This window comes from Podarcis melisellensis, assembly GCF_964234715.1.
Source record: "Podarcis melisellensis genome assembly, chromosome: 3".
In the NCBI taxonomy this organism is placed as follows: Eukaryota; Metazoa; Chordata; class Lepidosauria; order Squamata; family Lacertidae; genus Podarcis; species Podarcis melisellensis.
Genome location: NC_138530.1, coordinates 88,231,240 through 88,256,745, shown reverse-complemented (window position 1 = coordinate 88,256,745; position 25,506 = coordinate 88,231,240). Strand labels below are relative to the sequence as shown.

The 25,506-nt window shown below is 40.9% G+C and overlaps 1 protein-coding gene and 1 long non-coding RNA gene across 3 annotated transcripts in view; one reads left to right on the top strand and one right to left on the bottom strand.

Moving 5' to 3' along the window:
• LOC309367348 overlaps positions 1 to 14,608 on the top strand; it is a 146,944-nt gene extending 132,336 nt beyond the window's left edge. Inside the window, exons 5-6 of the long non-coding RNA XR_014167068.1 lie at positions 7,247 to 7,388; positions 13,351 to 14,608. This is a non-coding gene — a long non-coding RNA (uncharacterized lncRNA). The remainder of the gene's footprint in view (positions 1 to 7,246; positions 7,389 to 13,350) is intronic.
• The window catches only part of KHDRBS2 (KH RNA binding domain containing, signal transduction associated 2), a 341,718-nt gene that overhangs the window by 22,928 nt on the left and 293,284 nt on the right, over positions 1 to 25,506 (bottom strand). For both annotated transcript variants that reach the window (XM_081906474.1, XM_081906475.1), the window contains exons 7-8: positions 20,935 to 21,017; positions 8,991 to 9,049 (exon numbers count right to left, since the gene is read on the bottom strand). In XM_081906474.1, the coding sequence (XP_081762600.1) occupies positions 8,991 to 9,049; positions 20,935 to 21,017 (142 nt within the window). The remainder of the gene's footprint in view (positions 1 to 8,990; positions 9,050 to 20,934; positions 21,018 to 25,506) is intronic.

Here is a 25,506-nt window from a genome sequence, read left to right as displayed (position 1 = left end):
CTTTCCCTTATTTGATGCAAGATATGAATATCCAATTTACTGGTAACACAATCAGTCATAAGAAAACGGTTGCTTTAAGTTTGCCTGCTCTCCAAATCCCATGCCATAACTGAGTTTCTAACACGCTATGCTAAAGCATGGAGGTGGATATCGTTTTCTGCAGCTGGTACATTAACTGGATCAGGAGTTGAATCAAAAGTGGGTAATTGAAATGTGTTTTCTGCTTCCATATTCAGCTAAAAAAAGAAAACAGTAGAATGGAAACTACTTGGAACTAAAGTAGCGTTAGGACAGAATTTTCCAGAGTGTGCAGATAATTCTCAATATACATGAAATATTAGTTTTACACACACACACACACACACACACACACTAATCACCCAGTAACAATAATGTATTGATACAGACTCCATTAGTTGGAGTCTTAAGTGAACTCATGGTCATTTTTCTGAATTACACCAGCATGTGATATTCTCAGCTTAGCTCTGTGTAGTGGTGGATGAGTAATTTTCATCAGCTCATTATCTTACTGAAGCAGTATTCAATGTTCAGGCCCTGTAGTACAAACATCTCTGCTGATTCCCACCACCCCACACACCCTGCCCATGCCCCACAGCAACCAGGCAGTTTCTGTCCTGAAACCAGATTGACAGCTAGCCTGGATGGGACCCAAATAATCAGTATCCTCCAAGACAGTCTGGATGACATTCTAAATCATGCAGATAAATTCTTACATTCAAAGGGCTAGGACAGTGTTTCCCAAAGTGGCCGATACTGCCCCCTGGGGGGTGCTGAAACAATCCAGGGGGTGGTAGTCACCTCGGGTGCAGTTGGGAGATATTGAATAAAATAAGGGGTGGTAGAAGCATAAAGAAAGAAAATTTTAATTTGAAAAACCATTCATACCTGTTTCATTTGTTGTGCAATAATCTGGCATTTGTGCTGGAGGTGAGGGGTTTCCCCGGACCAGGGTGAGCCCTTTTTGGCTTCACTCAGGCCCAGGAAGTGAATTGCAGCTTGCCTAGCTTATTTGTCCAATGGCAGGCAGGCTATGGTGCTAGCCCAACCCTGGGGCAGATCAGCCGGCAGGCTTCACTTGGGTCTGCCCCATGGGTTTTTAATCCTGCGGCCAAGTCCATCTCCTTGTCCAATTTTGGAAAACATTTGTACATATTTCATTTGTTGTGTAATGACACCTACGTAACATAGAGTTATAATCATGGTGATTACTTTATTGTCCAAATTTGTCACTACACCCTTCTGTTGTTTCACTTAAAGATATTTAAGTGAATATTTAAGGTAATTATTTTTTTTCTGCAAAAGGGGCGGTAGGCCAAATAAATTAGGAGACCTCTAGGCTATGATATAACTTGGGAGTATTATTATTTACTTATTTCCCCCGGAGCCAAATTTCAGGTACTTAACGAGTTCCTGCCTGGGTCATTTCATTCCTAAGCTCTGTGCTTTAAACTATGTCTCTTTAATTTTTTTCCTGAGATATTACTACAGCGCATTATATATAAAGAGCAAGTGTAAGCTTAGCAGTTAATGAAGTGGGGTGAGTGGGTTGTTGTTTAATATTAGGTCACTGTGACCATTTACAACATCAATGACTAGCCGTTCAGCATTTTTCTAGGGAAATCTCTGTTGGTCACAACATCCTGGTGAGAGTTAGACAGCTTGTGATTAGTAAGCTCTGGAAGTAAAATATGCACAATTATGTCTGCAAACTCATTCCCAAATGAATCAAATCAATGATCTAAGTTGTGCACCTGCACGAACAAACTAGCAAGCAGCCTACGGTCAAGACACCAATTAGACAACAAGAGCGTGCGTGATGTCTGTTCACATGGGTCAGTGGCAAATAACAGACCTGCTAGGGTTCTGCTTGAGAAACGCAGCAGATTGCATAGGTCGTGTAGAAATGTAAGGGCACACAAGACAGATTAGTTATCCTCTAGCATGGCAAAGTTTTGTCAGCATTTCAAGCAGATTAAACTCATACTTTGTCACCATGGCATATTCAAAGAATCACTTCCATTATCCTCTTCCTCCTCCAGACTACACTAACTCCTGCACGACTTGGATCAGGTATTTGGGGAGTGGATAGGTCTAAAAAACCAGACACAATGTAGAACAAAATCAGTGTGTGACAGCTCAAACTCTGAATGAGGTCCTCTGAATGAGGGGAACATTCAGACACAGCAAGCTCCTGGCTTGGTTTGAAAAGCTGTTAAATGTAGCAGTTTCTAGTTTCACATGTAATGGGAAGCAATGGCTAAAGGCTGAATCTTGGTGTGTTTTGCTGCTTGCACAATGGGAAGAGCAAGAAAGTAGGAAAAAGGCTGCCTATGCTCACACATCTAGATCTTCAGCTTAATGTTATGTATGTATGTCACCAGCAGTGCCATGTGTGATGCTAAAATTTGGCACACACCCCTACCTATCACGCTCTGTTCTACAGCATTGTTTTGCAACCCCCCTGCAGCATGGCACCCAATGCCACCCTAAAACCGCCTCTGCTCTTATTGTTTCTCATCAAGCCATTGACTGACTGTTCTTGCCAGAGGCCTTATGAACCCCTGTGACTATGAATCTAGACCTTTCCTTCCTTGCTGTGGATGAACTTTTTCAAAAATACTCCTTGCCTCGAGTGTTTCAAATATCTGCTCCCTTTTCTCCTGCAGGGCACTTTTATTGCAGATTCATCTTTGCCCAATCGCCTAATAGAGGCTGTTTGCTTTCCTGAACAACCAGAACACTTTGCTTCTACTTATCATGATTACTGTGCTATCCTATGCATGTCTACTCAAAAGGAAATCCCATTGTGTTCTGAAAAGTGGATATTGGATTGCCATAGGCTCCTCCCTTAAAAAAATAATCTTGCATTTATCGATTTGAATTGGAAAAAGAAGAAGGGAGAAGAAAGTTAAAAGTAGCTTGAAAGAGAACTGCTTACGAATGAAATCATTTCAGGAGGGCTGCAGGAACTGGAAAGAAAGGGCTAAGGACATGAGTAATCATGGCTACAAGTTAATCAAGAGTTATGGGATTTTGTTTTAAAGCCACAAGTATTAAATGCATGAGCAGAAACCTTTTATTAATGTGGATACTTCCAATTTGCTGTGTTTTCACTGAATCAATACAGCAACCCACCATTAAATGGGGAATAGGAAGTTAATTGCTATTATCACTAGCTGCCAGCCTCCTTGGTTTGTGATCAATTGACAGTTACTTATTATTATTTCAGCAGTCTTACTTAAAATTCACATTGGCTCTTTGCCATTACTTTCACTGGGCTTTCAGTAAACTTCCTGTATGTGCTGGGAGCATTGCTTTATTGATGCATTATCTGCACACGTTTAAAGAGGATGTTGAGACCATGCACTAATATATATCTCCTATGACAAATGTTCTGTCTGCACAAGCATTTCAGCTTGCCAGACAACATGATCCTTCTTCTCCCTCTCCTGCAAGCTGGTCTGGGGGGGGGTTCTTCTGACCCCCCCTAGACCCAATTTTGGAGGGTGCAGGGGAGAAGGAGAGGTGAAGAGCCCTGTTGCACAAGGAGAAGTCCCTGTGGACGGCTTCCACTGACAGGGCTCATTAGGAATTCTATCCTTTGTATATGTTAATTTTACATTCCTATTTCCAAGAGGATCTCCCACTTACTTACTTGCATTGATATGAACGTGTGCTTTCTAGACACTTGATTGAGGCTTCACTCCAATATACACTTACCTGGGCAGAAGTCCCATTGAACTCACCATGACTTACATCTGAATAGACATGTATAGGATTCCACTATGACTATCTTAAGGAAAAACTGCATTGACTTACTTACACTTGGTGGCAGTTCTTAACTCAAGGAAATGGTAAGACTCACTTCAGTGGGTCAGCCTGAACTTTTTATATATATATAAAATACAAAAAAATCCTTTCTGCTTTTATTTATTGCAAAAAATTTAATCACCTTTTAATGAATTAAAATTATCTTTCTTTCATCACATAGTGGATTGCTATCACATATTCTGACTGTGGGACAAACCTGTGTTCAGAAGTCTTCATTATAATTCAAAAGGTTGTGATACCCACCAGGACCAAATCCCCTTAAAGAGTGAGCTAAGTGGATGAGCCACAGCCTCTCCCCCAAATATGCCCCCTTTTTTGTGCCAAACTAATTTGATTAAGTGATGGCTGTTCATTTCAGACTAGAACACAAACTAGGAAACCAGGCAAGAGAAGCCTTGCATCTTAAATTTTAAGCCTTCCACTGTGCAACACTAACATTCCGTAGTCACTATTCTAAAAGGTAGAGGAGCTGGAGGGAAAAATGCAAAGTTGTGTGTATATATAGTAGTACCTCAGGTTAAGATCTTAATTCGTTCTGGAGGTCTGTTCTTAACCTGAAACTGTTCTTAACTTGAAGCACCACTTTAGCTAATGGGGCCTCCTGCTGCCGCTGCTGCACGATTTCTGTTCTCATCCTGAAGCAAAGTTCTTAACCCGAGGTAATATTTCTGGGTTAGTGGAGTCTGTAACCTGAAGCGTATGTAACCTGAAGTGTATGTAACCCGAGGTACCACTGTAGTCGTGTGTATAGATGGCTGATCAACATCAAAAACTCGTTTGATCATCCACCAAGTTACACTTTTAAAATTAAAACCTGATAGTTCATAAAACGTTGTACGAGTAGCTATAGGTGTTCTTTCTAAGACTGGAATTACAAAATGCCAATAATCACAGTCCTGAATTCTTCAAAATTCTGATTAACCTCAGACAATCATAGATCCTTATCTATGGGCAATAAATAGAGTACAGAATCTACTGTTGTCTGTAGAAATTATTCACCTTCCCCCCACTGCAACCATGTGTCAAAGGGAAGATGCTGAAGGATTTAACACACCGTACTTTGGGTATATCTTTGGAGAAAAGTAGTTTTAATTGGCCTTTAGGGAGGCTACAAACTCAAACACTAAAAAAGAGGGTTCATTTCTTAAGAAGACTAAGAGAAATGGAAGAAAGGATGAGAGAGAGGGCAAGAGTGAGAAAAAGGACAAGTTTTCCATGGGGTGTTATGTAAAACCCAAGATCAAATGAAAACTTTAGCTATATCACTAAGAACTGCATTCAGTTACTCATTGCACTTTTAAAGACAGTAGTTACAAGCAAGGTTCCAGAACAGTACATTTCTGGGCACAATTTAAAGTCTTGGTGCTGACCTTTAAAGACCTTAACAGCCTCAGCCAAGTATGCCTGAAGTAGTGTCTCCACCCACATTGTTCAGAGGTCTTCCTCCAAGGGTATTATGGCAGTTCCCTCACTACAAGCAGTGAAGCTACAGGGAACCAGGCAGAGGCCTTCTCAGCAGTGATGCCCTCCCCGTGGAAAGCCCTCCCATCAGCTCTCAAGGGGAAAAAGAACTACACAACTTTTAGAAGACATCTGAAGGCAGCCCTGTACCGGGAAGTTTTTAATGTTTGATGTTTTACTATGTTTTTATATGCAATGTAAGCCACCCAGAGTGGCTGGGGAAACCCAGTCAAATGGGGCAGGGTACAAATAATAGTTATTATTATTATTATTATTATTATTATTATTATTAGCAGCAGCAGCAGCAGCAGCAGCAGCAGCATTCTTGGCATATAATCCCTGTAGAATAATACATCCTTTAAAAATCTAACAGTGCATGGTTAGGAAGCCTACTTTGTTTTCATTAATTTATTCATTAATTTTTTTCATTAATACTTCCCCCCATCCCATGTAACCAACAACATTTATCTAAGGACTGCATGGATAACTAAAAAGACTAATCAGCTTTGAAGAATTTGGTATATGTAAATAGCAATGATGGTGCAGATGAATGAGATGACCAGATTGATCAGCCATAAGCAGAAAAGTAGGCCAATAGTTTCTGTAATTATATATTGCATACTACCAGGGGCAGCGCAGGATAATCACCCCTTTAAAAATCTTTACATCTTTTTGGTGCAAATGAAACAAAACACAAGTAAGGATTTTTGAGTTTCTCAAGTTTTTTGCATGTAATACTGAAATTAGGACCATGAAATTGTAAAACATGAAGTTAATATATCTACTTCTAGGTCTGCACAATCCTAAGCACATTTTCTCAGAAGTAAATCCTATTGGTTTCATTGGGATTTTATTAGAATCACACTCATGCACTGCCATGCAAATCATGTTTACTCCAAAGTAAATCTCAATGGGACTTACTTGCAAATAAGTGTTGTGAGGAATTCAAGTAACAATGCATGAGCCTCTCTAAAATCAAATCACTTAATATCCAGTGGAATTTATATGAGTTTAATATTCTCTTTTGACTGCATCCAGTGGTAACAGCAAATACAGTAAGAAAAAAAAAGCACATTCATACAAATGTGTTCTCATCAATGGTAGTTTTAACACCTTCAATATACTTCACAGAAAACCAAATAATTCTCATTGGGCGGAAGTCAATTGGTACTATGCCACTCATGGAAGGACTTTTGATCCCAGGGAAGTCCTTGGTCATGAAAGGGGAGGAGTGGTTTTGGCAAATCCCATATCCCTCCCTGCAGCTACCTATACCACCTTTCACCCTGTTCTAGAGGGTTGCCCAGGAAAAGATTCTCTTGGAGAACCATGAACTGCAGGGTGGATGAGGAAGAAATTGGCTCCTGTCCTCTTCTGTTAATGAATGCCTCTTCTGGATCAAAACCCCACTATGAGTAGAAAGGCACCAATTGGATCCATGACTTATACAACAATGCACTACACATCTGTCATTCCATCTCTGCCTTCTTCTGAAATGCTTTGCTGACATAGGTGAGAGATGCACCACCTGAAAGCTCTGAGACTGGCTATGCTGGGGGAAGCTACAATTGTTGACTTGGGAAAGAAGTCCCTTTTGCCCGAGAACAAGCATATGAGAATTGCCTTGCCTTTGTGTCAGCAACTTCGCAACATCAAACATCTTCACTCACAACCTCATCTCCTTTGTATGCTTACTAGGAGCCAACACACTACACACTAACCTTTGGTGCCTAAAGAAAAGGAGTTTTGGAGGCAAAGGTGTATGGACATATAACTAGCACAGCTGCTGTCTGGAAAAGTGCAATGGAGTTATAGTATAATGTTGGGGGAAACATTAAAAGATGCCAAGATGTGGGGCAAACAAAAAATCAAATCCCGCTCTATTTGCAAGTACTCACCTATCCTGGTGTGCATTTTTCTAACATGGCCACAGGGTTGGACCAAAGATGAACATGAATGAAATGAAGAGGAGGAGAAGCTGGGGCAGATGAGGCAATGGATGTGGGTGAGCATCTCAATGGAGAGAGAGAGGAAGAGAGCAAAAGCCCAGGAAAAGGAAAGCAAGACAAAACCAGGTAGGGTGAGAAGCTGAGGCTGGCATGCTACACAGCTCATCCAATCAAGTTATATAGCCCAATCTTTCTGGCCCCATATCCTTACACACTTAGTGAACACTAACTGTGGAAATAATGCCATTTTCTATTTGCTAGCATCATTGTTTGACATTGTCCTATTAGGAAATCATTATTTTAAACCAAGCATGAAGGAACTGAAACTTTGCAGTGCACTAATATATTCTCAACAGCTGAACAAATACAATTATTTTTGAAACTGTCAACTTGCATAAACTTCTATTCTTCCTATGCATCTTTTACCTCTTTTTTTGCAATTTCTAGTTATTCTTGCTGGATGGATGGGTTATTCTTTCACATTTTGTTTGCTTCAACAGAATGAATCCAAACTTATACCTTCTGGTGATTTTAGAAAGCTTTCAAGGCCAAATTAACTTTTTTTTTTAAATGTTCTCTAAAATCAAAGCAGAGGGTTTAGATGTTCTGGGAAGGACAGGTAGCAGGTCAGGTTCTGAGGTCAGAATTTTGTCTGTGTAAAGGGACTATTCCTGGTAGATATCTGTTGCTTAGATTATCCCTAACACCCGATGGCCATAGCACATTCAAAATTAAGCACTATTAACAGTGCAATCCTATACGAGTCAACTCAGAAGTAAGCCCCAGTGAGTTCAGTGGGGCTTATTCCCATGAAAGTAGGCATAGGATGACAGGCTGAGTGTTGATTTCAGTCAAGCACATTCTGAAATTCATTCTATTGCAATCAATTGAAAGAGCTTAATCTCAACTGGGTCATATGCCCTATAGTATATACACAATTCTAGTATACAGAACTTCCAGTTTCTCTTCATATCTGTGGGCGTGAGTATATAATGTGTGCGTGTACATTTCTGTTATGTGGCTGAATGCCAGTCACAGCCTGCACACTGAAGGAAAAGATAAACCTTGTAGAGAACATCTATTTTTTATTTCTCATATGCTCTCTACGGAGGGGAAGTGGCCTTGCTTTTGTGGTAACTTTTCCCAAAACAACAAGACCCCAACCCTGTTGGTCTGCCCACCCCTTGCCCATCAGTTGGCAACCCTATATGAGCAATCAGTTGCTGGTTAGAGACTGACAGGTTTGTCATGAACTTTAGGCAAGATTTGACCTACTGGAAACTATACATGCAATACTTTTTTAAAAAATGCATTTTAATTAAAGTAGCATATACTTGCTCTCCAACAAGAACAAAGCATTTGAGGCATTGCATGCTTCTTTTTGTTTTCCTGTATTTGAGACAGCATATATGTAAAACAAGGTGACACCAGTAAGACAGACGACCATCACCATGAAATAGATTTGGGCCCTAATCAGCATTTTCACCACTGCTTTTTAAAAACTGATCTACAAGTGTGATGAATGTCTTTGAAATTCTGATGAAAACGAATCTGCTCAGTTTCCTGGCTTCAGTCCCACAAGTCACATTTTACCTCAGAATGACATAAATCAGCCTAGTCTGGCCTCTATAAAAGCAGGAGAGGGAGAATGTACAAGTAATTTTAGGTTGTCACTGAGTGATTGGTTTTCTGACTTCACACTTTTACCAAAAATAGAACAGGCCTTACCGTAGCTGTCATAAGCATCTTCACTTGTTCCATGACCATAGTCATAATATTCAGGCAGACTGCAATAGATTGACAGCAAGTAAAGTTATTGGCACAGGAAAGCTTCAAACACAAGAAAATATGTCTGTTATGCTGGTCCTTTTAAAAAAAATAAAAAATAAATCTAGACAAGCAACCGCTAACTCAATATTTAAGGAGGAAAACCTGAAAGGAAAAATCAGTGAAGGAAAAAGGCAACATACAGTAGAATGCATTGTTCATTTTAAACCCCGATAAAAGTTACCCTGAATGGCAGTGGTTTTGAAGATTTGACTGTGAACGTGTAGAAGGAATTACAGCTTGCTATAAAAAATGCCTATGCGACCAGTTCTTTGATCACAGTTAACTAGAACTAAACATTTTAATGATACACCTCCCACATTTAAAACATTGTGGTTATTGGAATGAACCAGCAGGAATTTTTGTTTTGACTTGCAGTGGCTTCAGCTCTGTTCTTGTCAAAACGTATGTATGTGCTGTCATTGGGAAGAGGCAGGTTAGATCCCCAAATGATAAGAGACAGAGGAGAAACAAAACTCACTCAGTCCATTTCCTTGTGCTGCAGCAGTAACATCATAACCACGTTTTCCTAACAAAGCATCCTTCATGCTTTGGAAAGACCAGTAACATCATGCCAGAACAGATGTGTCAACACGGCCAATGATAATTTTAGAGGGAGGAAAAAAAGCCTCTGGTATCACATCTGCGGGAAAGCAGGAAACCAGCAGGCCAGTGTCATGGGCAACATGAATCTCCCAACACTGGCATCGCTGCAGCTTACCTGGATATGGCCAGGGCAGGGCAGTGTTGAGGTCAGGGCTGCATGGACACACCAATGGGAACACACAGATCTGCACAGCTCTGACCTTGCCACTGCACTGCCCCAGGACCATTTAGGTAAGCTGCAACAAATCTAAAGTTGAGGGGCCTTTTCTGCTGCCTGCTGCCAGTAGGAGAACTGCTTGGGTGGAGCTGGGACTTGCATCACAAGGCAGGCCTCCCCTCCCCAACCTGTGGTGCTCCTTTCTGCTAATGGAGGTTGGTGGAGAGGATATTACACACCATCTAAGCCCCACTCTCAGCTATCCACACAGTGGGGTTGGGATTTCAATTTCTCATGTCATTCTGACTCTTGGCTAATCCACCATTTTAAGACTTGCCTCTTCAAAAACAAACCAACCACTATGGCAGGCATAGACAAACTCGGCCCTCCAGATGTTTGAGACTACAATTCCCATCATCCCTGGCCACCAGTCCTGTTAGCTAGGGATGATGGGAGTTGTAGTCTCAAAGCATCTGGAGGGCCAAGTTTGCCTATGCCTGCACTATGGGTTCTAGTAACAAACGAGTTCTCCTCCAGAATTCACTGCTGGAATCTGAGCATTTCCAGAATATGGAGGCAACTGTTCATTAATGCATGCCACTTTAAATACAGCTGAATATATGCAGCTATCTATTACTTATATTTATTCGAATAATATTCTTGTCTAATTTCTTGGACAAGAGCTTTGATAAGTGAATTGCATTTCAAGCATCTTGAGCCAGCACAGATGGTTTCTATGACTGTTTTAAGGTGGCATCAGAAAACAAATCTCAACTCAATTCATGTTTTATACAAGTGTAGTACATCTCAGCAATTATCAAAAGAAATCAGCATAAGCAAATCTTTCCTGTTTATAAATTTTAATTTTTATCCTATAATTTCGCAAGTTTTGTGTTCATGCATCCAAGAAAGCCAGGTTTCCTTGGCAGTTGGGAAGCAAGGCACTGTTCTCTATGATTAGCATTCATTAGCCTGAAAATAAAGTAAAGCACATTTTTGAGAGCTCAGGTTCCTAGCCTGAAAGCACATATAAGATGAACTCATTATCAGCCAGGTGCATTTCCCCTAGCATACACTACATTATACTTTAGCCTTTAGCTTCAGGGCAGCCTGATCTTGTATTGCCAGCAATGGCTGTCTCCGCATCTGTACATTAACTCCAACATCACATTGTTGTTTAGAGAGGGAAAGCTGCCTGGGGGGGGGGACCAAACACTCCTGCAAAGCCCATACTTTCATTCTGATCCCAGATTGAGGGTAGCTAGAATGGGGCAACCTGTCTCTGATGCCTCCACTTATTCCAAAACCACGAGGAAGAAAAATGCTAATGCCCACTGGTAAGATGAAGGTTGCTGGAGGGATTCCTCACCTCCCCATCTGAGGCTGGAGAACATATTTAGTAGTGGTGAATTTAGAGAAAAACCAAGCAGTAGGGCTATGGAGTTGGGGAAATAAATACAATTCCCCATTGGCGTGCCCTGCAGCCTATAAAGCACAACTGGTCTTGGGCTAGCTGTGTAATAAAAACTGTGGTGTATAAAAAGTATTCTTACAAGATCCCTCTAGTCCAGAAAGTGTTAGAATTTGAACAGAGCTTCTAATTTTTGGAGTAGTCTCCTGGAGATTCAGGGGGATTAAGGGGCTTAGTGCAATCTGGTAAATGTGTGGGGCCTCTTCTCTCAATAGGCAAACCCAGAGTTTGGAGTAGAGTTTATTTGCTGTGATGACCTAGAAGTAAAGCCAGCAAGCTGGAGGGAGAGTCAGAGCGGTGTTTGAGAGCAACGTTTGATTTCTATTTGAATCCAAGGCTGTGGCAATGGGAGAAACAAAACCCTTTGGGGGCACTGATGCTGTGAACCCCTCCATCACAGGCTCAGGTTGTATATATGTGCAAATATACAATATATATCACATATATCCTAAAGACACCACAGTCTCTGCTGTGCCGCATTTCCAAAAGTAAACACAAACGCTGGGGAAGTGCTTGAAATCTCGCACCGATTGGAGGGGCGTGCAACAGTGTTTTGGGACTACAACTCCCACCATCCCTAGCTAACAGGACCCAGGGATGATGGGACTTGTAGTCCCAAAACAGCTGGAGGGCCAAGTTTGGCCATGCCTGATTTAGGTGCTTTTTTGCAGTCCTCAAATGGGTTAGCTGCAGGGCTTTTTTTCCAGAGGTAACTCACAAGAACTCAATTCTGGCACCTCTCAAGTGGGCACCATTGTCATTCTAAGAGAATGAGGGAGGTGCTCATGGTGAGTTCCAACACTTCTTTTTCTAGAAAAATATCATTAGCTTAGCTGTAACACATAGTTGTTGCAGAATGAAAGGATGGGGTGGCTGTTATGATGGTGGTGGTGGTGGTGGTGGTGGTGGTGGTGGTGTATATATAGCACTTCATCAGGGTGGTCCCATACATGTTATTTTATGAGTTTTTATTTATTACTAATACAGCTATTGCTACACCTTATACATTACAACCAATCAGCTGTTCTGTGCTGTGCTGTTAAAATAAATTGGGAATGTGTTTAGTATACAAAAACTGTGTTTCGTAAGCAAGCGGCAGCTGGGGGAGGGGATTAGGATCTTAAAGTAGAGCTTCAATAAATCTTGTATGAACTGTCAGAGTTAAAAATGCATTTCACGTAAGACACTTCCAATAGTCAAAGAGCAACCGTTCTTCAAGAAAGATTGGATTTATGATTAGCAAAAATGTTTGGCTTAGGAACTCTGATGTGCATTTTTACAGTGATTAGAATGTGGCTTCTAAGATAAAACTTGGGATTCTATCTTATGCTAGTTTTAAAGAATGAATTAATAAATAATAATAATAATTCAGGAATATTCCGTTCCTGCTGCAGGAGAGATATAAGGCTGAGTATCTCCCTTACTGCCATTATTTACTGGCTCATAATCTGAGACCTTCTTTGGAAGCAATAATTATTTGCCCTTATTATTTTGGTTGCATTCACTGCTTCACCTTTAGTAAGGGAATCTTAGAACAGGATACTCATAATATGTTGGAATCAATATTAATTATGAAAACGAAAGCTCTCTTAGCTGCTAATAGGCCTGCCTTATCTCAGCAAAACATGAGCTTCCACTTTTTAGAAAGTCTTACATACCTACAGTATTATGGGGGATTTGTATGTAAATGTGAATAGGCTACAATGCCCTCAGGTAATCCTCTAGTGAGCACTCTTTAATTAACTTTCCATGGAAATGTTGCCTCAAGGGATTCAAATGCTTGGAGACACAAATCTCACCCAATTGAGATAAATGTATTTGGCTAACCTTCAAATTTTCAAATGGTATATCAATTATAATGATAGCTGTTTGCCCAGTTAAATATTCTTATTGGAAAATGTTCAAATCTCGGCTAAAAAAATGAAATCTCTGAGCTAGAGTTTATACCCCGCAATCTTCTAGAATGGTGTAATTTACCACAACCTAGCTAAGCTGATTTGATAAATGTAAACGTTTTGTTGTTGTAGGGCTCCTTACAAGTGCGTCCTCCTACCTCTACCTTGCAATCAGAGAAGTTGGCTCAATTCCTGTTGCCTGAACAAGCTGGCTTGCTTCCAGAATGAGCTACATGGATACCTATTTGTGCACAAAGCCATGTTTGTCACTCCTGCAAGGTTTGGTTTCAACCAAGAAAGTGCAATATCCATGTGCAAAGTGGCTTTCCATCACCAATGAACAACCACAGCCAAACACACCTGGGATTAGGAAGGGGGGTTTCCAGTTCACTGTGTGTGAGAGGCTGTCTAGACCAGCAAAACTACTATTGGGCTATATATTTCAGACTGGTGCTCATTATTCGCATCACTGCTCTTTTGGTCCTCCCCAATTTCACCATTCTTGAATTTTGGGTGCAGATGTGGGTCCAGTTTTAATGTTGTTTTGTGCTATTTTAAAATAATTGGCAGAAGCAATGGGTTTGGCTGTACTTCGTCCAGCCTTTAAACCCGCTGATTCCTTCATGCACCAATATGAAAGGGAGATCCTCCCCTCAATCATATTTGGTAAAATAGTCTCCCCCCCACCCATCCCTAAATAGCATGGATAATTGGGAAGCATTCCCCGTCAGCCATAAAAAGCATCTATGAGGAGAGAGAACTGGGAGAAAAACAAAAAGCACATTGTCACTTCAGTTCTCCTCCCATGAGCACCACATCTGCTTTAAAATTCAGGTTCTACCACCTCATACTTTATATGAATTAGCTGCAGACCTAGGTTTAAAGCAGGGGTTGTTTCAGGATTCTAGGTGGGTGGTAGGGGGTTCTATGGCACAAGCTGAATCCACCTTCCATCAAACACTGGTGGGCAGTAAGGAAATTCTACCATCAAGAAAGATGGTCAGAAAGGTTGACTACCCCTGGTTTAAAGAAATGGTCTTCCACCATCACGTCATTTGAGGCATAACGTCATGGAGAAAGGTTCTAGCATAGCCTTCTTCAACGCATGCTACTTTAGATGTGCAAGATTTCCCCACCCTTTGGGAGAGCATTCAAACATGTGCTAATTCACCTGCAGTGGAGATGTTATGTTCCAAAATCACAATTTCCTGGAAATCATATGGAATCGGCCTTGAGTTCCATGATGGAAGAAAGGCAGGATGTAAAATATATTTAAATAAATCCCTGCTACTGGATTATTGCTTGACAAGAGAGGCTCTGAACTCCTGCTCAAACCTGAGTCTCAGCATTTCTCATTTTAAAGTAATAATAAAGTACTGTTTGTATCTTCTACCTTGTCTGATGGGCATTTTCTTTCCCCCTGTACCTGCATCATCAGGGTAACATTATCTAGAGAAATGGGGCCTTGTTTTTACTTTTAATTATTCTTCAGCAGAATCCTATGCCTCTTTGCTATGGCAAGGGCCATTGAGCTCCATGGGACTTACTCCAGGTACATGTGCACAGGATTGCAGTCTTAATATAGCAAGATACAGAGAGGCCTGTGTGCTTGCTAAATCACAAATGGACATATACATACTTCAAAGCCACATGAAATGGATAGGTGTAATAAGCCATCTGCTCAGAAAAGGGCCAAAAGCCACAGAGAGAGGAGGAAGCTGATGGAATGCAATGGAACGGAATTACAGAACAGGAGAAAATACTTAAGATATTCTCTTTTTGAGGCTATCAGAAATAACACTGGAGATCCATAGTGGAAATAAGTATTTCAAGAACCTTAGAGGGCATAAGTGATTTATAGGAGAGAAAAAACTTTCTTATCTACTTCAGGGGTAGTGTATTTGATACACACTTGTGCTCATTGAATCAAATAAATGAGAGGTGGCATTTCAAAACAGTTTTGGGTGATGAATGCTGTAAGTGGATTGCTGTGAAGACCCATAAAATGTCATCTTTTAGGCCTGCTAACTTGATTCATTCAATAGTCTCAAAATAAAATATGAGGGAATCTTTATTTATGAACACTGAGATATGAGCACAAAACCCAAAATGAAATACAGCTGTGTGCAAATACTGTGCATATAGCTCTAAACTGGGGAAGTATACAATAGAGAAAAATATCAGGAAGGGTGGTGTGTTACCAGACTATATAGTGATTGTTCCATCTATTGCCTATGTACAAGTTTTGAAATCTTAAAATATTAGGCTTAAAACTATCACCTCTCTGTTGCCTTTGAAACCCAGCCTAGTCTTTGGCTGAGCAGCTATAACATCATCCTGCAATCGAGTCAGGATATTGTGATGGCAGCTAGGTTTGCCATCCTGTGCACATTTATGAGAAAGCAAGTCCCTTTACCTGGGCCCACAATGTCTTATTGCTGGGGAAGAAGAGAAGAGTTTGGATTTGATATCCCACTTTACCACTACCCTAAGGAGTCACAAAGCGGCTAACAATCTCCTTTCCCTTCCTCCCCCACAACAAACACTCTGTGAGGTGAGTGGGGGTGAGAGACTTCAAAGAAGTGTGACTAGCCCAAGGTCACCCAGCAGCTGCATGTGGAGGAGCAGGGACGCGAACCCGGTTCCCCAGATTACGAGACTACTGCTCTTCACTACACCACACTAGCTCTCTGGGGAATGAGAATGGGTCAAGAATGAGAGATGCTTTTGCAGAATCCAGAGCTGAGATGCTGAAGGAAGAAGGGACAGAGAAGGCAAGAAGCTGAGAAGTGGAGAGATGGAGAAACGATGGGGTAGCAAATACATTTCCCCTGAGCTGGTTTGATCACACCGGGGGCAGAGCACTGCAGCAGGTGCCACAACTACAGCATCCAAAAGGAAAGCGAGGGGCAGGGGGCGGGACTTTGACATCACGTGTGGCGCCACTGAATTGTGAGACGCCACTGCCATGAGGGAAAAAGCATGGCAGAGAAACATGGGGATGAGGAAAGGAGATGTCCAAGTGGAAGGAAGTGGTGTTTGTGAGAAGGAAGTGGAAAAGCGAGGCACTTCTTAAGACTGGGGAACGTGAAGCCAAAGCAGCAGGGAGAAGTTATAGAGACGGTAAGCGCCAGAATGGATTTTAAATCCTGATTTGATTTCAGCATCCTGAAACCAATTTTTAAAATACATTTATTGGACTAATGGTAGAATTAGGTAATACTGTACTACACTTTTGCTAGAATAGCTCATTTTGCCTCTGTTTATTTAAATGTATTCAAGGAATTGTATATCTTAAGGTTACCAGATATTTTTCAATGAATCCGGGGACACTTTTCAACTTCAATGCATTTTATATGGGGACTGATTTGTAAATTTAGTGTAAGAGAGGAAATGTATTGTGTGCTAGTTACAGATAATATACAACTTGCTGTTAAGGAAGTTCACTTGCAAATGTTACTGTGAAAGTATAAATGACAACGTGCTTCTTTTTGATTGCTCAGGAGATGTCATACTAACAAATTAAATCTCTCTTAGTCTTCTGTGCCATTTGCCTAATAAGCTTGGCTTCCAGTTTAAGAATTGGTATAACAATAAGGACTGCAACATCTCCAGAAAGAAAATTATATGAAAATTAAAGCTGACATTTTAAAATGTTATAAAGTCTTGAGTAATGTTTAGCTGATTTATGAAGTCAGTTCAGCCATTACTACTAATAGTCATAGCATATTCTTATGGTAGGCTTTTTACGTGTGAAAATTCCAGCCATTCCAAATGCCCCAAATAATGCAAATGAATCTGATATTCACTGCTGCTGAACGGATTCCCCAGGACCCTCTGAGAGGAGTAAAACACAGCTATGTTGTCTGCTTAAAGAACAAAGGTGTTTAGGAACAACACTTTCATTAACCAGATTCTAAGGGTTGCATTCAATGTATAGGGAAGCTGATTGTTCCATCACGCAAAGGATTTCTCTTTGCAGAACAGAACAATTTCCTTTCCTCCTCCCCCTAAATATGTTTTGAGGGTTCAACAAACCTCCTAAAGCAGATTGAGGGATGGTACATGGTGTTCATGGGGGAGGGAGGAGGAGATCCCCTTTACTAGCGCTAATCTTTGCGTTAGCAGAAAAAAATTGTTGAATACCACCCAGGATCCTGATCACAAAAGGGCTTACACTAAACTGGAAGCTGAGCTTATTGGACCAAGAGGGATTTAACTTATTAGCATGACTTCTCTAGAGCGATCTAAAAGACAAAGGCTGCATTCAGACAGCACTTCACTCCATTTTCCATACATTTCCTTAACCTGATAATTTCCCATGTATTTTCCATACATTTCCTTAACCTGATAATTTCCCATGTTTTACGTAATCTTTCATATGATGTAAAAGTCACTTCTGGAAATGTAGCAGACTCTAGTGGAAGTTTAGTGCTCATTTCCATGTTAATTGCTTCCATTTGCAACCCTGTTAACCTGGAAAACTGCAGGAGTTTTGCACTGTAATTTCCCTGAAGGTTTCATGCCGTTGCTGCTCACTTGATGAAATTTGGGGCGGTCTCCTGGCATTTTTTTGGGGTGGTGCATATCACAGGGGGAACAGAAGCACATATGTGGATAGAGAGTGGTGGTGTTGGCATGTCCAGTGACACCCACTGGGGTGAATAAAAGTTAGTGTGACATGGTGGGGTAGCAATTAAGAAAACCACACAGTGTCACAATACAACAGGAACTGCAGTGTAAAAGGGATGTCAGAAACCAGGAACGTAAGTGCTAGCATTAAAAGGAGAATTAATGTCATAATCCCAACATCTGAATGAACCCAAAGATGCATGTTGCCATTAATGCTGTCACAGAAGCAAGATGACATTGCCACGAATACTTTCGCAGGAGCAGGAACTTTCTCAGTACCAAGTTGTAGATTATCTGTAACTATACACAATACAATCTGATCCCTTCCCTGGCACAAAACTCTGTAGATATAAGATGCCCTGCATATGTCTGAATAAAGAGGCAAAGTCAAACATTCTTGCTAAAGAATGTACCATCTCATTCTACAATTAGTCTACTTTTTTTAAACACACATGCTTTATTTTATTTTTTTTAAAGGAGCACAAAAATCGCATTTACAAATAGAAGAAATAATGTAGCAAGGTTAATATACAAATAACTTATTCATTTACCCAGGTATTTTGGGTTATGTCCAATGAAATTGTACTATTCACGTTGGGATTTCTGCTTGCACAATAGAACTCCCCTTTCCTCTCTTCTTCCACATACATGTTGCAGGGTGTTGGGGGAAACCCAGAACAGATTTGGTGGGAGGGTTGGGGAACGAAGGAGAGGGAGTGGAATTTCCGTTGTACAAGAAGAAGAGCTTGCATGAACGGAACACTCTTGTTGAATACAACTCTGTACCTTGGGGTTTTTTTATCTATTGCTGTGATAATGATTGTTTTAATTGCTCTGTATTTCGCTTGGTTTCTATTTTAATTGTACTTTTGTAAGCCACCCTGGAATCTTGTTCTTATGAGGGGTGTTTAATGACAAACAAACAAATCCTGCCATGCTGTTATCATATCAGAAAAAATTGCACCTGCCAAAATTCTCCTTTCTGCACAACTCTAAAAGCCCATGTTTCATTCTAAATCTGGCAATCCTAGTTAATTCTAGAAGCAATTTTGTTGTGGATTGAAATGAAAGTTACTTTGGACTTCAGATGAACAAAGCAGTGAGTGAAAGATTCCTGTTGTCTCAGTAAAGGCTTTAAACCTCTTAAGAAATGAAGACATGCAGCATAACAATCTAGTAGATGGCAGGGAAATAATAACAGGATAGAAGTAGAATAACTAGGGAGAAAATCCCTTCAACTCAATAACTGATTGTAAATTCAATCTCAATGGATGGCTGCTGTCTTGAGTCTTCCAATAAAACTGAATTATTAAATCAACATGATTCAGTTTTGCTGAGAATATTACTGCAAGCATTATACAGCAAGCTATTACATAGTTTTTAATATGTGATTTTGAGAACTACTGGAGAGAGAGCATTCCATATGAGCAGGAACCTGAGGCTAGAAGTTAATGGAATAAACAGGTAGCAATATGCCATTGATATTGGGGGACCAGCCACACAATCATTCAAGGGAATGATTGTGCAGACAGCTTGCCAGGCTTGAAATCCCTATTCCTATTTCAACATACAATCTTGGGTTCCTTTGTTTCTTCCAGCGCAATCAGTATGTTGTGAACCGCCCTGTGATCTTCAGATAAAGGGTGGTATTATTATTATTATTATTATTATTATTATTATTATTATTATTATTATTACTTGGCTTTGGCCTTCCTCCCTTCCTTCAGCTCCTCACCCCCTTCTCTTTTATTGTGTCATAAAATCAGTAGCAGTTTTTTTTAAGGCGTTTTATGCTCTGATGAGTAGGCAGTCACTGTGCTGAACAGCTGATGTCAGGATTCAGTTCCTGCAGCTGCTTCTGCAATTATCTCTTCAGCCATCCTAGCATCTGATCTGAGCTAGGTTTCAGAGCATTTGGTGGGAGTTGCAGTTGTGGGCTAGACCCCAAAGCTTCTCTGCTTTAAGACCTTCCTTTTGGAACACAGTGTGTGGAGCAGCATTTACCATGTTTTGGGACTGCTGACTCCTCTAGGAAGCTATGCCTCACCGCCTCACCTCGGTTTGCCTTGTAAGCAAGCTATGTCTTGGTTTCTTGGTTATTTCTTAACTTTGCAGTTGATTCTCAGCTAGCTTTAGGGCAGAGTTTTCCAAAACCAACATGATGACTCAAAACACATGGAGGGCTAACTTTTTAGATCTTACACAACAGAGGTGGTTTCACAGTTCAAAGAGAAAAAGAGGCATAGCTGACAAAATGACCTGTGACCCTATTATTCTTGTGCACACTTTACATCTTCTGCCTTTATTTCCATAAAAGAGGGGAATGCAATACACAAAAGCAATTATTCAACCCATCCTTTTCAGGAGCCTAGAAAGCCTTTGGCTTTTGGATTCATCCTTGAGTGGTGAACTCACAGGTTCAGCCTCTCTACCTCCTTCAACTCTGACTTGACTCATCAACTCATGACATTTGCTTGCCTTGCTTTGTTCCAGACCCAGAGTCCTGGTTCAGAGTTTTTATTCCATGTGCCACCTTGAGCCTTTGTCTTAGAACTGATTCTCATTGTATTATTGATCCTGATCTTATTTGTGATCTTTGAGTGTTTTCCTGTACTAGAAATTGAGCCCTGGGCATGATGCTGTGTATCTGCCATGGTTTAGGTCCATAGTTTGGAACACATATTGATTAGGCACAGTATCTATGTACTTCATGTTAAATCATTATTGCTCTTAGTTTTTCCTTGAGGCTAGACTGGTGCCATCCAGAAGAAATATTAGATGGGATGGGATTGTGAGTCGGGGGCACAGGGAAGGAGAGGAACACTTGAGAAAGAGAACTTCCCTCCACTTTCGTTTTGGGGGGTGATTCTGCTGTTCAATCTCCACCTTCATTACACTACTCACTGGGTAACAGTCTGTATACCTGGTAAATTTAACATTCCTTGAGGATCTTTTATGGTGTTTTTAGACACCATACATTGAGATGTGGTTTTAGCAGTAGCTCCTGGCAGAGTTAGGGATTAGAACAGATATTAAAGGAAATCTATAAGTAGTTTATCTATAAATTAGTTTGTTGGTGCTTACCTCTGTGTTTGTGTGGTATAGCTATTATCATAAGCCTCATAAATTGGTTCGTCGTATTCACCCCCATATCCATCATCATATCCCTATAATAAAACACAAATTTGTAATTTAGAAGGTCAGTAAGTTATAAATAGTATTAGCCTGAAACAGAATTTTTAGAATATTATATACCTAACAGGCAGCACATTACACACACACACACACACACACACTTGCAAGAAACCTGAAAGAGTGTGTGTGGTATATATGCATGAATATATATATATGAATGAATAATTTCAGCCCTGTTTTTATTTATCACCATAATGAAGTTTGCACTGTAAGAAAAAGGTGCTAATGAAACTCATTGTTTTCTTTGGAATTCAATATACAAATGCTTTTCTAAATATCTGCTAGTGAATAATAGCCACAGAAATGAACAAATGATTGCAAGACTATATTGATCTCCTTACCCCATTAAGAAGGTCATTATGGAGCATAAAACATACCATTCAGTTCTTTTTCAGAAAATGTGGTTTAACTTTAAGGAGAAAGCCACAGATAATAATTATAAATAACTGTTGTAATGAATGCCTTTTAACTTCCTTGAGCATTCATTCATTCATTTATTCATCCATCCATCCCTGCTTCGATCTCCTCTGCCACAGCAACTAGCAGTGTGCATGGAAACACAGTGAAGGCATGATAAAATGACCCTTTCAAAGCAGCTATTCACCAGCCAGGTGAGATCAGATAAAGGAGCTGCTTTAGTAGCAAATTACTGAACACGATTTGTACTTTCAGGGTTCAGCTCTGCCTAGACCTAGGGTTTTCCTCGAAAAGGAGTAGGGGGAGCAGGACCCTCCAGCAGATCTCTGCACAGGAGCAGCTGGTGGGGAGAAGTGGTAGCATGCACCTGGCCTCCCAGCAGCAGCAGCAGCATTGCTACCACTTACCAGAAGGGAGAGGCAATGGGGAGGTTGGTGCTGTGTGGCTATGTCAGCAGGAGCAAGTGGGTTGGCTCCACCAGTGCACCTACACAGCACTGGCCTGCCTGCCATCTCACCCCTCTCAGTAAGAGGTAGCAGCAGCAGGGCTGGGAGATCAGCTGTGAGCTGCTGCCCCTCTCCACTGGGCATTCCTGGCTCCAGCCATCCTCATCCCGGAACTGGCAGCTTCTATCTAAGTTGCTTGTCTCTTGAGCTTCCTGTCACCAGGGTCACAACAGCAGAGGGCATGGCAAGACGGATGGGAATTTCAAGGCTGCCAGCAAAGTGCCCAGCTAGCTGCATGTAAGGCTGCCCAGGAGGGGAGAAAATCCTGAATTAACAGCCTGGCTGATAGCCCAGAATAGGTGAACCTTCAGCTCCTATATAAGCTCTCAGTCTGAGCTGTTTCAACAACTTCCTTAGAGTTCCAAGTTTCACACTCCAGTGCAAAAATGGGGAAAATACCTAGATTTCAATGAAATGAGCACCAAATTTCAGAAGAGAATTCTGGTTGGGGGTGTGTGAGCTATCTATTTGGATTGGTTCCAGAATTATCCCAGGAAAAATATATTTAAAAAATCATTAAAATGTCCTGAGCTAGCGTGAGGTGTTTGCCTTGAGCCATTTGGGATTGTTCACATGTGGAAATGAGACTTGGAGAAAAAAACACAGAAGAGATACCTCATGAACCGCCCATTAGATAGAATGCAATTAAACACACAGAGACTTTAATTTTTAACCATTGACTTTTTGAGTACTATTGTACAAGGATGAAATGTGTGGCATTTGAGAATACAAGATCATTTAGTGATATTTTGCAGAAAGCACTGGAAGAGAAGCACATTAAAAAGGTCAGGAAAATTAAACGCTTATTTCTAACAGCTCTGGAATGGTAAAATACCTTCCTATTAACTTTCCTATTGCAAGTGTCTACTTCTGCAAGTTGCTATGCTTTCATATGAGCATCATAGATGAGGTGCAGAAACAAGTTCAATGTGGGAAAGCACTGAGAGTTCATGACAAAAAAAGTTTCTTGAAATTAAAGCCTGTATATTATTACTATATTACGACTATTTTCACTTCTATGCTAACAGATGCCAGCATTGCAAAATATAGCAACTGGCAAATGGGCATCACACAAAAATGGGTTTCTTCCCCAGACTCTGCATTCCACTCTACTTGCCTTCCTATTTTAACATTAAGAAATTCTAAAACAAATTTCATAATTTAGATATATTGCATATTTTTTGACCCTGAAAGCACTTATTGCGAAACTGGTTTCACTCCCAAAAATGAAACCTCAATGCAGATTGATTCTGCATTACTCCATAGTGTGTCAATTTGAAAACAGATTAAAGTAGATGTTGTCGGCAGTGGTACACCAAGATTGCAAGCACAATTTCCTCCTTCATTCACCTGGGGAGGGAGGCGGCGGCAAGGGCAGCCTAACCAAGGGGAGGGTTATCAAATGTGTATCAAGTCACCACACACACCCGTGTGAATGTCAGGATCTAGATTTAATCTAAATTGAAAGCAGCATGTTGAGGATGAGCATATATGATTCCAGATTGAGAGGGCAGGGGGGAAGTGCTATGAACGGGTTAGTATGCAGCCAAGATTTAGCCAAGATTTTGCACAATGTCTGATCAATACATGCCACTGCTCATACATATCAACAATATGAACTGGGAGGGGGGAAAAAGAGGTGAACAAATGGAAAGAAGTAAAACCTACAGCAAACTGTGTGTGCACAGCCAGTAGAACAAAATGCAGAAGTTAAAAACAGAATGGCAAACTATTAGCCCACAGTGTTACTCTGTGATAGAGAGCAAGTCATTCAGAAGCCCCAAATCCAAGGAGAAATCAAATGGGGACAGGGGGATGGGGATCAGCTTTTCTAAAAGCAGCTAGATAATGCATATTTTTTTGGTTTGGCTTATGCTGGGATGGCAAGAAAAACAACGTAACCTTCACACCATCCTAAAGGATATATACTCTTGCACAAAACCACCTTCATTTGAGTGTCCACTGTAATGGACTTGCATGAAGCTTTATTCACGTGATGTACAAAGGCTATAGATACATGTAGCTGTAGCTGTATCAGTAGATGGGTTTGGACATCTATAGCATCAGGGCCATGAGACTTAAACCTCCCACATTCCATTTCCATTTATGTTTCAGTCTTTCTAAACTGTACCATCTCAATATGCTATTTTCCAAACTTTAATGTTTGCAATAAATATGCCTTCATTTCCACTCAAGCCCCATGTAAATGAAAGGTGATTGCATATGAACAGTGTTTATTATGCTTGAGACTTTTTAAAAGTGTGTTTTCCTAACTAATGAGAGTCTACAGATTTCAAAGTGAAGCTCCGCTGCTGCCATGCATCATTTATGTGATTCCCCCCAACCCATTTTTAACTGACTAATAATCTCTCTGGCTAAACCTGTAGCTTTGAATGCTGGCAGAACTTGTCCCATTTATTCAGAGATGGTATTATTTTCCTTTAGGAATTGTGCATGAACTCTAGTGACTATGCAGAGTAAATCAAGAATGCTTACTCCCTTCAGGCCAACCTGAACTCTGCAAGTTACTATCAATAAATTGTGGAGCAAGTAATAAGAAATAAAGATTATGAACCTGTAAGGTTGATATTTTAACACTTCCTCACTTACACAGGCAACTAAAAATTAGAGGCTGTGGCTAGAAGCTGCTGTCCAGTCAGAATCAAGCCAGAATCCCATATCTTTTACCTCCTCAACTCAAAATAATCTGTCTGTCTTGGAATGTATGATGCTATTACAACTTGTTGGAAAAGAATATGTAAGGAAAACAATAAAAATTCGTTGTCAAAAAACAAACAAACAAAATAATCTGTCTGTCTTACTGCATTTGTAATACTGACCAGTACAGATGTAACACTGCCTCTCCTTTTCAGTTTAAGAGCTGACATTGGCTGTATAAACACCAGGGTCCCCCCCCCCCAGCCAGAATTCACCAGAAGTCGGTTCCAGCACCTCTCAGATGGGCACCATTGCCATTATAAGAGAACAAGGGAGGCGTTCACAGTGAGTTCTGGGACCTCATTTTCTATAAAAATAGCACCGCACTATAACTTTAAAGCACATTTGAAGCACATCCTTTTCCTCAAAGGATTCTGAGAACTGTAGCAACCCTTAAGTACAGTGGCCAGAATTCTTTGAGGAGGGGAATGTGATTCATATATGCTTTAAATTACTGGTTATCAAGCAGTGTGCCATGGCACCCTGGGGTGCTTTGAATGATGTCAGGGGTGCCACGGGCAACATTGGCCTCTGTCCCTCCCTACCTCAACTGAAGCCCTCTCGTGTCTCTGCCTCCCAAAGGCTTGCACAGCTGTTTATTGCAGCAGCCCTGGCTATAAGCTCCACAGACGAATGGTGCCTCAGTTTTACAGCACCTCTCTTTGTGCAGGGGGAGGAGATCAGAGACCTGGGGCACTGGCTGCCCAGAGGACTCTCAAGGAGAGGGGAGAGGAGAGGAAGCTGAGGGAACACTTCACAAGGGACGGTGTTGAAAAAAGGGTGAGAGGTTGCCAGCTCTGCAGGTGGGGGAGGGGGGACA